General features: G+C 46.5%; 1 protein-coding gene across 2 annotated transcripts; it reads left to right on the forward strand.

Annotated features, from left to right (window-relative positions):
- The first annotated feature begins 84 nt into the window (after window positions 1-84).
- Window positions 85-3,793, forward strand: LOC127306557 (uncharacterized). 2 transcript variants are annotated; one of them, XM_051337214.2, is made up of 7 exons: window positions 90-404; window positions 542-998; window positions 1,108-1,200; window positions 1,291-1,386; window positions 1,563-1,658; window positions 2,079-3,232; window positions 3,336-3,793. In XM_051337214.2, exons 1-7 carry the CDS (start codon window positions 258-260, stop codon window positions 3,414-3,416), a joined length of 2,124 nt encoding a protein of 707 aa, XP_051193174.1. In that variant the 5' UTR covers window positions 90-257; the 3' UTR covers window positions 3,417-3,793. The 2 variants fall into 2 exon arrangements, with proteins under 2 accessions (XP_051193175.1, XP_051193174.1); XM_051337215.2 differs by lacking the exon at window positions 1,563-1,658 and having other exon boundaries at window positions 85-404.
- Window positions 3,794-13,407: the final 9,614 nt, after the last annotated feature.

Below are 13,407 nucleotides of genomic sequence, written 5' to 3' on the forward strand. Positions count from 1 at the left end.
ACCAAATGGGCTATTGGGGAAAAGTGTGGATTCGGAAATGGGCCGGGATAATACTCGCCTATCCCCGCTAATACTCTGGAACCAAACAAGGCCTAACGGTCACCAAATCCCTCCTCCGCGCCCGATCCAATCCTATATAAGCCCTCGCCCCCCAGTTGCCCCGCCGCATCTCAGCATTTCGCCGTCCACAAATCAGCCGCATCGGAGAGAGATCGAGTAGGTAAGTGAGGGAAGGGGAGGACTCTGATACGCGCGAGATGGAGGCGGTGGTGGCGTGCGACGTGGCCGCCATGGACTTCAACGCGCTCTCCCGCCGCGAGCTCCAGGCGCTCTGCAAGCTCAACGGCGTCCGCGCCAACATGACCAACCTCGCCATGGTCGAGGCCCTCCACTCCCTCCCCTCGGTAACGCTCAGTTCCTCCTCTCCGATTCACGCTATTTTATTTTCCTCACGGATGTTTCGTTGCGGGATTCGTCGGCGGTAGATGATTTTGGGCGTGGGGATGGTTGTTTCATGTTTCGGTGCTTTGTTACGGATTAGGTGGACGGGATCGACCAGATCGGCACCACGCTCTGCCTCCCGACCCCGGGCAAGTCGGCGGCGAAGTCGGCCCTGCGGGCCGCGCCGGCCTCAGACCAGCAGCAGCAGCAAGGGAGCCCGCTCCCTCGCGGTCGGCGCGTGTCCCTCAAGTCGCCGGAGGCCATCCAGACGGACCGCGACGACGAGACGAAGCGGGGCCTCGTCAAGGAGATCGTCAGGACCCCCGGCGTGGCGCTGCGCAGCATCAGCCGCCGCCCGCGCGCCGCGCCGACCCCGGCGGCCGGCGGCGCTCTGCGGAGGAGCCAGCGGTCCACGGCCCGGAAGGCCGCGGCGCCGGCGGAGGTCGATGCGGCGACTACGAGGAGGTCCGCTAGGAAGACGGCGAAGCTGAACGTGGCGATTGATTTCGACCAGGAGGATGGAGAGGAGAAGGCGCGGGAAGTAGAAGAGCCCAAGGGTGGGTGGGAGCGATTCGCTTTCCTTCCCCTGATCGATCACTTCGTTTGACTGTTCGATTGCCTGCTGGAAGCGGTTTCTGATTGCGAATTCTGTGATCATTCCTACAGGTGCTGCTTCTGATGGCCCTCAGGAGGAGGAAGCTATTACAAAGCTTATGGAAGGAAACATCAAAGCGGATGAACCAGAGCAGGGGGAGGAAGGTGAGATCTGAATTACACGTGTGCTTTAATGTTATTTGTATGATTCTGCGTTTGTTACTGAATACTGACGCGAATTTCATGGTTATGCAGTGGCTTCTTCTGTTGCACCGATTGAATCTGCTGACAAGATCTGTGATGATTTCAAGGTGGAGGAAGCTGTGGAAGAACCTACCAAGCTCCAGGAAGGTGAGTGAGATGGTCCATTTCACCCATGCATTTCAGTATCCTCCCACTAGCTCCTTGATTAGCAGCACCCAGATTGTGGCATTTTAGAATTCACCAATTTGTTCCTTGGTTTATATATGTGCTGTTTAAGACCCTGCAAGGTGGCAGTTACTGATGAGAATTCGTGATTGTGGCAGTTGTTTCTTCTGTTGCGCTGATTGAATCTGCTGAAAAGAGCTGTGATAATTCTAAGGTGGAGGAAGTTGTGGAAGAGGCTACCAAGCCCCAGGAAGGTGAGATGATTCATTTCACCCACGCTTCAGAATCCTGATTGTGGCACTTCAGAATTCATCAGTTTGTTCTTTGTTTCATCTGCACTAAGTCTACACTTTGTTAGTTTAAAGTTTCATCCATTTGTTCTTGTTTTTCTTCACTGAGTCTAAACTGTGGCATTTCGAAATATATTCATTTGGTATTATCTACTGATTAGGACATATTTTTCACCCATTTATCTTTTGTGATCAGGACCACTTATTGTTGCTTTCTGAAATGTACCGTTCCTTTTTTTATCTGCAGCGATTAGGATTGAACTATGTCATTTTAACTACAGATTACATCCATCTGTTTCTTGCTTGATCACTAGGTGTTGAGTTGTTAATTGAGACTTTTATAGGCTGGTGCGAAATCGCTAATTTTTAACCATGATGGAACAGGAGCTGCAATTGGGGAAGAACAGAAGCTTGTCAATGTTGAGGAGTCAGTCATGGAAGACTCACCAATCTTCGGCGTCCTTTCCAAGGTGGCACCTGAAACATCCATGAAGAACTTTGAAAATGCGTCAACTGAGGGCTTTGGTAATTGGTCACCTGTGTTGGAGATAGCTGATGAGATCAACAGTGCCAGTGAAGATAAGGAAGATGCTGCCGTTGAAGTGCCCAAGGAAGACGTCAAGGAAGATGCTACCAGTCCCACCTTTGAGGCTGCTGATGCAGATAGCAAGATTATCCTAGCCGATGTGACAGAGAAGGAAGTTGCTGCTGATGAGCTGCCACAGGCTGATACAACAGACGATGAGAGTGCTGAGGAATATGGCCTGAATGGAGAGAGCAGTGATGAAACTGACCTCACTGAAGAGAGTAGCCAGGAGGATGGCCTTGATGAGGATGAGGATGCCAGCGAAGATAATGAAGTTGATTTCAGTCCCAGTGCTGAGGCTGATGATGCACCTAACAAGATGACCCCAGCTGCTGTGACAGAGAAGAAAGTCGCTGCTGATGAGTTACCACAGGTTGATCCAATAGAAGATGAGAGTGAAAGTGACCTCACTGAAGAGAGTAGCGAGGAGGATGAGGATATGGAGAATGTTAACCTGACAGTCGATGGAGAGAGTGATGAGACCATTGAGGCGAGCAACTCCACTGAAGTGAACTTCGATTCAGATGAAGAAGAGGAGCTCGAGATGCTTGAGATAGGTGAAGAAATGAAGGATTATGAGGAGAGCGACTCAGTCACTGGAGAGGAAGATGAATTCAGCGGTGATCTGTCATCAGAGTTTGACAGTATTGATTTTAGTGATGCAGAAACTGAAAGCAACAGCTCTCCTGTGGCACTGGAGGGAATCCACGCTGCTGCTCCCTCGTCTGCAGCCAAGACTGTTGGCTCTACCATCACTGAAGATATAGTATCCAGCGAGGGGGATGAGGTTTCTCAGCAAGTGGAGACCATTGTTGAGTCCTTGGATAAGGTCACCATCACAGAGGCTAAGAAAGAAGAGTGGGCAAAGGAGAAGAAGCAGGTGAACGTCGGAGAGGGAATGAGCCTAAGGAAGCTTAAAAGCGCTTACAAGGAGAGCCTTATTGCTGCCAAGGTAATGGCAGACCTCTGATGGTACCAATATTTCATCGTATCCACTGATTTGTCTACTGTAAATTGAACACTGGCTTATACTACCTGCTCTTCATCTGTTGTAGGAAGGGAAGAAGCTGACCATCGATGCCGACCAAGGCACCAGGGTGGTGCTTGCGGAGCTGGACGATAACGCTAAATGCTGATCGCCGCAAGTGTTCACAAGATTCATCATGCATCTGCTGGGACTGATAAAGGAGAGAGGGAGCTCTAGTTGTGAAGTGATAACTAAGGCTTTGCTCTTTTTCTTCATTTCCAAATGCTGCGGTGGAGCGAATGCTCAAGTTTTCGTGTGTGTGTAGAGAGCATCTGGTTGTTGAAACCATGGTTTCTCTGAACCACCTGCTGTTCGTGTGGGTTTTCTCCCATCCTTTTTTTTTTCGTTCTTCAGGGTTCAGGCCATTTGGTGTCAGTTCCGTGGTATGTCGAATGCATATGGATTACTACAAGGGGTTGACCAGACTGTGCATTGTTAATCGTATACATGGATATTAGCAATTTCCACTACTTGCGTTGTTTGCTTCGCCAACTTTCCATAACTCACTCGTAAGCTCAGTACGGCCTGCGAGCCGATGCTCCTTGTACTGGCTGGGAGGGGGCAGACTTTGTTTCAGTCTTGGTTGCCAACGATATTGCTGTGTAAATCCCATTTGCACGTCAAAAAAGAAAATCCAACTATGATGTGTACACACCTGATACATGTAACATGGTTGCCCCGTGCCTTAATCTGTGAGAACTTTGCTTAAGTTACCTCTACCTGGTTTGACACTCAATCTCAAGAAGAGAGGGAGATGGTTATCTTGCTGAATGGCACTCTTGGTTATCTTGCTGAATGGCACTCTTGGTTAATGCCTAATCACAGTATCTGACGCACGATAGTTGTTCGGATCGTTCATTGTTTCCCCCAGTTCTGGTGAATCAGTCTAGGCGTGCAATTCACTGAGCTAATTGCGTAAGTTAATTTTGGCCTCTTATGTTATGACAGTATGATTGCATAGTAGGAATATGAAACTACAATTAAACTAGAAAGTAATATAAACATTTTGGGAAGCCCTTTGACTAATATACACCGTTTCTTCGTCTAGGATGCCATGAAAACGAGGGAGAATAATATCTTTTGGTTTCTTTCTACCTAGCCTCTGCTATTACATCAAAATCTTTGAGTAGGAATACTAAAAAGGAAAATGCTTCGGATCCGTCGGAGGTTGCGTCGCACGGTGCCTCCGGATGCCGCGTCGTCGGATGGTTTCCATCGCGCACTATGCGCGTGACACGCGTGCACCCGCGTCGTGAGACAACGATGGGTGGGGACCCACCACGCTCCCTTATCTCTTCCATCCTCCACCCGTTCCCCACTTCTCTACCCATAGCCAAATTCTCAATAGCCTACGAGCTTCACCACGCCGGCGAGCTCCCACTCCGTCCCTCACGCGCGCAGCCGGCAAGATCTCAGCCCGCGCCGCCGCCGAAGAGATCCCAGCCCGCGTCGCCGCCGTTTCTCGCGCGGCTCTGGTTGTCTTCGTGATGCGAGGACTAGGTGGGCGGAGCTCCAAGGGTGCTGCTAACTAGGGCAGCCATGGCGGCGTGTGCGAGGACTGCGACGACGACGCGAGGGTAGTGGCTCTGCTGCGAGGGGCCACAATGCTAGTGCGAAATCCAACCTCGTTGGCCCCGCGGCGGCGCTATGATGCAACTGCAGCAAGGGGGCGGCACCAAGGTGGTCATCCATGCGACATCAAGAAGGTCGAGCTGCAACCCCGGCACCAGCGCTGCAAAGGTCGGTCCTTGGTGCTTCAACCCCTAGTCGCGGGAGCTGTGAAGGTCGGTCGCGGGAGCTGCAAAGGCATGCCGCCGGTGCTGCAACCCCCATCGCCGGAGCTGCAAAGGCCGACCGTCGGTGCTTCAAAAGCCTGGTGACGGTGCTACAACCCCCATCACCGGAGCTGCAAAGGCCGGTCATCGGTGCTCCAACTCCCGGTCCCCGGAGCTGCAAAGGTTGGCCGCAAGTGCTTCAAAAGCCGGACGACGGTGTTGCAACCCCCCATCACCTGAGCGGCAAAGACCGGCCGTAGGTGCTGCAAGCCCATCGTCGAGCGTTGTCGCGGTGTTGCAAGCCGCCGACGTCGGCACCGTCGATGTGCTACAAGCCCATTGTTGAGCGCGGTGGTGGTTTTGCAAGCCCATCGATGGTGGCGCTGCCTTAGTGCTGCAAGTCGGTCGTCAGGACGCCACCGGCGGTGCTTCAAGATGCCGATGTTTTGCAGAGTCGGGTGGCGGTGCTACCAAAAGGAGTCGACATGGCGCGGTCCTTCGTCAGACTTTTCTTCGTGCGCGGTGGTGCTTCGTTTGTTTTTATTTTTCTCTGTGCGGGAGTGCCGAGTGCTGCACATGGGTATGGTCCCAGAGGACACATGTCGGGCAGGGGAGTCAGAGGTTCCGGGGGAAATATCCTCCGGAGGAAGTCCCCAGCGAGTCTCAGGCGAAGTATGTTGCTCCAACGAGTCTCTGGTAACTCCCCTTCTATTTTTATTCAAATCAATTTTTGCTTCAATAAGCAAAAGCGGGAGTTTTTGCTGTGACGAAGCAAAGTTTGAATGAGTCTTGGTAACTCTCATTCTGGTTTTATTTGAACCCTTTTTTGCTTCAATAAAGCAAAAGTGGGACTTTTGTTTGCTACTATGAAGCAAAGTTGGAGGACAGGTCTTTCCTTATCTATTTCAAGGCGAATCATTTTTTGCTTCAATGATGTAAAAGCGGGGAGTTTTTTGTTGCGATGAATCAAAATCTGAATTTAAGCTAAAAATAGACATGTGTCTGTCTTAGAAGCCAGAGGCTGGAGAGCTTCTAGCCTCAGAAGGATTATCAGCGCGCTAGTGATAACCCACAAGTATAGGGGATCGCAAGAGAGAAGTAAAACCCAAATTTATTGATTCGCCACAAGGGGAGCCAAAGAATCTTTATAAGCTTTAATAGTTGAGTTTTAAATTCAGCTCGTAACAGTTTATCAGTAGTAACAGTTTTATAGTAGTGACAGTAGTGAAGTAAAAGCAGTAATCAAATAAAAACAGCAGTAGCGATGATTGCAGTAGACATCAGGATTAGAATACTCTAGGCATAGGGATGGATGAACGGGCGCTGCTTGGATAAGATAATTCATATAATAAGCAAGGCGTGGGCATTGCAAGCAACAATGCTAAAAACATCCTAGTATAAAGTAACCGTAGGCGTGTGTTCCTATTTAGTCATGTGTGCTCGCAATGAAAAACTTGCATGACATCTTTTGTCCTACCAACCTGTTTGCAGTGGGGCCTCAAGGGAATCTACTGGTAATTAAGGTACTCCTTTTAATAGAGTACCAGAGCAAAGCATTAACACTCCGTGAACACACGTGATCCTCACATCAAAGCCATCCCCTCCGGTTATCCCAATTATTATCACTTTGGGGCATCGGGTTCCGGACAACGATATGTGTATACAACTTGCAGGTATGATCAAAAACAATAATTATCCTCATGAATCAATAACATGTTCAAATCTGAGATCATGGCACTCTGGCAAGTGACAAGCATTAAGCATAACAAGTTGCATCAATGTCAAAAATACTAACAACGGATACTAGGCACTATGCCCCTAACAATCTTATAGCTATTACATAAACAATCTCATCCAATCCCTACCATCCCGTACAGCCTACAGCGGGGGAATTACTCACGCATGGATGGGGGAATCATGGATGGTTGATGGAGAGGAATCGGTGATGTCAATGGCGATGACTTCCTCCAATTCCCTATCCCGGCAGGGTGCTAGAACAGAGTTTCTGGTTCACGGATTAGGGTTTCTAATGGCGGCGAAGCGGCAGAGCTCTTTCTGGAAAAACGTCGAACCCCCATCTGTTTTCAGGTCATAGGCTCTTATATAGCCAGGAGGAGAGGTTGAGGGGGTGGCCGAGGCGGCCACACCACCCCTAGGCGCGACTAGGGATAGCCCACGCCTAGGCCAGGTGTGGGCCCCTCGTGGCCCTTCTCTGTCTCGTCTTCTAGCTCCGTGAGTCTCCGGGTGAAATAGGGACTTTGCGATATTTTCCAGGAATTTTCCTGAAAGTTGGATTTCTGCACAAAAATGAGACACCAGAGCAATTATGCTGAAAACATCGTTAGTCCGTGTTAGTTGTATTCAAAACACACAAATTAGAGGATAAATAATAGCAAAAGTGTTCGGAAAAGTAGATACGTTTTGGAACGGATATTGTGTTGAGTGTAGATGTCTGTGCAATGTATCAAACTGCTCCTAAAGAAAGCCACTTGGTGGCGGTCAAAAGAATCTTTAGATATTTGGTTCATTCCCCAAGATTTGGATTATGGTACCCAAAGGGTTATGAGTTCTCACTTGTTGTCTATACGGACTTGGATTAGGCGAGAGATAAGGATGATAAGAAATCAACCTCAGGGGCTTGCTAATTTCTTGGTAGGTCCTTGGTGTGTTAGTCTTCTAAGAAGCAAACTTGTATAGCTCTCTCTACCGCCGAATCTGAGTACGTGGCGGCCGCTAGTGGGTGCACATAACTCTTATGGATGAGGCAAACTTTAAAGGATTACAGTGTCACTTGTGATAGAGTGCCTCTTTTATGTGACAACCAAAGTGCCATCAAGATTGCATACAACCCCATGCAACACACAAAGAACGAAGCATATTGAGATTCGCAATCACTTCATTCGAGATCATGTCTCCCGGGGAGATATTGAGTTGTCATTCATTGGTACCCATGACCAACTTGCGGATATATTCATGAAGCCTCTTGATGAAGCAAGATTTTGTTACTTCAGGAATGAGCTAAATATCATAGATTCAAGGAGCTTGGCTTGAACACTTTGCATACATACTTATTCCTCAACTTCTATTTGGTTTAGGTGTGGGCATGGAAATAGGGGGAGTGTGGTTTAAATTATTGAACTATCCCTCCCGCCATAATGCCAAAATTAAGAAATCATTCTCTTTATATAAATTATTGATATGTGAGCTTCAATGATGAGTATTGGTTTTGGGCCCAAGATATATCTTCGTGGTGCCATACCATAACACTCATATATGGTGGCCTAGGCCACCGACCTCTTCTTGTGAAGAGTTGATGTTAGTTGGATCTTAATGAGTTCTCTATTTGTCTTACATGTTCTTATGGGAATTGGCTCAATGTCTGGCTTTACTTGCTTGATCCTTGCAAAGTTGAGTCCATAGTACCATATCCACTCTTAATTGTGTCTATCCTAAGCCATTCACTCATCTGTAAAACCTTCTATCTACGCATAATCTCATTTTCAAAAATTCATATCGCAAATCTTGTTGCCAAAGTCGACAATATATTTTAGAATTTTTCAAAAAAAATCAATCAACACTTGTTTATCCCAAAAACGTTTATTTTTACAAAAGGAAAACAGGCCCAATTTTTTTTTTCAAAAAAAGGGAGGGAGGTGGCTGGCCGACCCGGGCCTCTATAGGCCGGTAGTACCGCCGCCACCAGGCCGGTACCTCCGCCCGCGTTGGGCCGGTAGTACCGCTGGGGCCTGGCTGGTACTATCGCCGGCCTCGGGCCGGTAAAACTTACACGGGGTGCCTAGGGGTCGAGCTCTGCTCTTCCTCCCATCATTCCCCAACACGCACGCACACACCACCCAACCCTACCGCCCGTCCGGTCGCCACCACCGGCCGGCGGCCCTCCGGCCACCCTCCCGCCAGATCGGCACCGTGGGAGTCTTCCCTATCCCCACCTCCTCCATGGCCTCCGGTATTGGCCCCTTTCCCCGAGTATTTTTGTCGTATTTTGAGATTATACGTATATGGTTCTAGGTGCTATGTGCTTAGTTTTTTGGCTCAATATTGCAATGGAGCTACTCTCACTTGTTGATCTATGTCCACACTAGTTTGTAGTACCCTTAACCTATAATTTGTGGCCAAATTTTTTTATCATCCTCATGAAAAAAAATTTGGGTCAAGAATTTTTTTGCTTCTCAAATAAATGAGCTTGTGCACTTATCCCATATGTCCCTCTACATTGCTCTATTAATTCACACGTGCTAGTGGATCGGGTTCGGCGAGACCGCGCAAGAGAAGAGAGGTTCCATCAGTTGAGGACGAGTTTGTTGAAAATGACCGTGCCACTACTGCTCGTGGTGTTTCTATGGCCAATAAGAAGAAGAGAAAGAAGGATATTGTGTCCTATGCTAAGATGCGCCTTCATGAGTACATGGATCTTCGCTCCACTAACCCCGGCCCTATGAGGGGCCACGGGCTACTCGAGTCCGCAATCGTCACTTCTACACCGAAGTTCAAGAGCGGATATTCAATGAAGTCTATCCTCCCAAGGTAAAAGTGGTTGATCAATGGTATATCAACATTATCATATGGAGAAGGAGGCATACTTTCATGAAGCACTCGGGATTTGCTAAGAGTTTGGTTTGCTTCCTATTTTGACTCTCCAATGCAACTATGATGCTTATCTTGTGACTCTGTTTTATGCCACAGTCTATTTTCATGATGATAAAGCTCGCTCCATTACTTGGATGACTCGTGATGAGGTACTCACTGCCACTTAGAGAAACTTTGGACACATTCTTGGTTATCCCATTCCGGAAAAATGTGAGGAGGAAACTAGTGGTTGGAGGTTTCAAGGAGACTTTTAATGCAAGCACCAAGGATGTACTTGAGCCACTTTATATGCCTGGTAAATGCAAGCTTGGGTTCACTTTCGGTCTTAAACCCATCTATGATATCATGCTTTGCATCTACCGTGAGACCGTTGCCGTCAAAGTAGGTAACGTTGATGAGATTCACTCATTTGTCATTGACTTGATGCTTCAGACACACCTCCGGATGGGCAAGGGTGTGTACATGGATGTCATGAATTGCTTGTGGAACCAGATTTATCTGTGTATAGTGGAAAAGAGGTCTCCTTCATTCTCCCTATATCATGAAGCTCATATGTGAAGTGTGGAGTCAAAAATTTGATGGTGCAAGCCTTGAACCGATTTCACCTCTTACCGAGCATCCTAGCAAGAAGCTCCTTATCAAAGATCACGGGCTCCCAGCTCCTACCACAGCCACAACAGCACCTGCAACAGGTCCTCCAAGTCCTCCCGCTCCTAAGATCGATGGATTTACTATTCATATGTGACTTGGGGCAAATCCCAACTCCATATATGACCCTATGCTCGATCCATATTGGTACAACAAGCTCAAGATAAAGGTGAAGAAGACCTTCTGTCTCCAGATGGATATCCAGGAGCGTATGTATGACCTATGTGGCCGAGAAGAAATCTCGCCGTCGCCAGAAGAGCATTATGAGCAAGCTTGGTTTGGAAGTGTCTCCTCCAGGATCTGAAGAGAGTATCATTCCGAAGCCCCAGTGGATCTCTTCTCATAGCCAGTGGTCTGATGGTGAAGCCGGAACCTCATACAGTGTCGACTCTTCTCAGTACGACGATGTCGAGGACCTCCCTTGAGTCTCTTGGGACGCTAGCATCGCTCTTCAACCTTTTTGGCGTCTTGATGTCAAAGGGGGGAAGAGTTCTATTAGGTTGGTACGCGATTTGCATGGGAAGTCACAAGCTTGCGATTTATTTGACTCTTTATGCTTGTGACTTATGGCTTTTAGTTGTTGTGAACTATCTCATTATGTTTTATGGACCTTATATATGTGTGTGAGACATAGGCTACCTATTTATGTGTGAGATATTTGCTATCTATCTAGCTATCTATGGTAAAGACTAAGTGGACTACTTGTGGTATGATCTCTAAACTAAACACTTGTCTTTACTCACATATTGTAATATCCCAGTATTCGAGACGATTGCGGGGTAGATTTTAGAAAGGGATGTGCATTGCATCGTAAAATCTGGGGAAATTTCGCGCTTTATTGAAAAACTGCATCTTAGGGGGAACAAGTTTCTCTCTCGACACCAGATAGGGTTAGGGTTTCGAGAGTGCGATAAACTTGGACCTATCTAAACTCAATTAGGGTTTTTGAGAAGAGAGGGGAACAATTGCTTTCTCAACTTAAGTTGCATGATTGAATTCAAACATAAATAAGCATATTATAATTCAAATATGAGACAATTCATTAAGTAATTGGATAAATCAATACTATAAAGTAATTGGAAATATAATTAAAGCTCATTAGAGAAAACATTGAGCTTTATTGATTTCACACACATAATACATTGTCATTACAATATCTCAAATGAATTATAAGAATTACAACACATTACAAAAAAATGAATTAAGTAGAAAAGGAAAATGAAAATTACAAAAGATTGCAAATAACTAAACTAGCTAAATTCTTCAAATAATTCTTGATCAACACTTGCTGAAGGATTTCTTGATCATCCAAATGATCCCTGCAATATAAAACAACAATACAAAGAAATCCTTATGCCAAGTGGCATTGCCACTTGGCAGGTTAATCAAATAAGTGAGAAATCGGTGGATAATATCAAATCTGCCGAGGGAACCAGGACAGAACCCAAGTCCCAACCTGTGAAGCACACATTCAGCTCACAAGGAGATCTGCATGCTCTCCACACACACACACACAACCAAGGGAGGAGAACCCAGCAAATGCATTGCTGTCGACCAAAGGAGTGAAGTGAGGGGCAGTATAAAGACTTTTCACAGCAAACCCTAGCAGCTCCATCGACAGAATCTTCACCAGGGTAAGAACACAAGAACAGGAAGAACACATAACCAACAAACCATCCAGAAACAGTTCCACCAAGAACTTCTCACTGTTGATCAAGTCATCATGGAGTAGATCAAGCACAAGCTAGCCAGGAGGAGCAGGGCAAGCACACAAATCATCCAGAAGCAAACCCTCTACACCAACACCTTTGTCTAGGAGCTGGAGTGAGGTATAACCAGAGAATCATGAGCAAGCTTTGTTTTTCTCATAAAATAAGCATATGCATCAATCACAGAAGCAAAAATGGGTAGAAACCATGTTTGTATCATCAGTTGGTTGCTAGCCAGTTGGTGCAAGCAAACATGGGAGAGGCTAGGGGGAAATTATCCAAGGGAACATTGGTTGTGTCAACACAGTGACACAACCAAGGAAATCCAGCAAGGATTTGATCATATTTAGCCAACCAGAGTCACCTAGCACCTAATAGCTAGCTACACCATCAGATTTGCAGAAATATATGTACTCTGCAAGTATTTTTCAACATCAAAAGCTACTGGAAATCAAATATGATCAACCAGTAAGCATTTATCCATACACAGCAAGCCACCTAAGGTGGGAGCTACCAAAACATCAAGGTATTGCTGTTGAGGCCACCTCAACCACACCATCATCTAAACCACCAAGACATGCACACTTATCCTCACCCAAATGGGTTCAAAGAAGAGCTAGGGTACCCAACCAATGGTTGGCATCCCTCTAGCTCAAGTAAATTAATCAAAAGAATCATCACTGCAAGCAGTTCATCTCATTTATCCATTAAATCATGATAAGTTATACAGATAAATGAATTACACAAGCAACCAGTAACTGAAGCACTTGCAAATGAGCCAAAGGATCACTGCAAGCAACAGAAAATGCTTAATTAAGCATTAGCAGTCACCAGCACATGGTGAGATGCTACACATATACAAAGAGCATCACCAGAAGGCACAAACAGAAGCACAACCAGCAACCACCAAGCAATTGATGATCACATGATCATCAGGACTTGACAGAGCATGCAAATACATGCTAGAGCCAAGCCTAGCACCAACCAGAGATCATATAAATCAAACAGCCACAGATTATGAACAAATGCATCACAAATAATCAAATAATTGATATATAATTGTATCCAGAAGCACATCACTGAAGAATGGATGCACTACTACAATAGGCAACCCAAGATTGACACAACAAAGCATAGCTTGTGATCAACAAACATACTGGAACTTGCACAAGCAAGATTGCTCACTGCAATGGGCCAGAAGTATCCAATAAACAAACACATGAAGAGGTAAGTAGCAGGATAACAACTAGAACAACATGGCATTGCCAGGAGCACCCTAGCAGCAGCAGTGACACTTGTATGAGCATAGACATAGCAGTAGTAGTAGTACTAACAGTGGTAGAATGACATAGCAAGTATG

The sequence above is a fragment of the Lolium perenne genome, chromosome 6 (assembly GCF_019359855.2).
Source record: "Lolium perenne isolate Kyuss_39 chromosome 6, Kyuss_2.0, whole genome shotgun sequence".
NCBI lineage: Eukaryota > Viridiplantae > Streptophyta > Magnoliopsida > Poales > Poaceae > Lolium > Lolium perenne.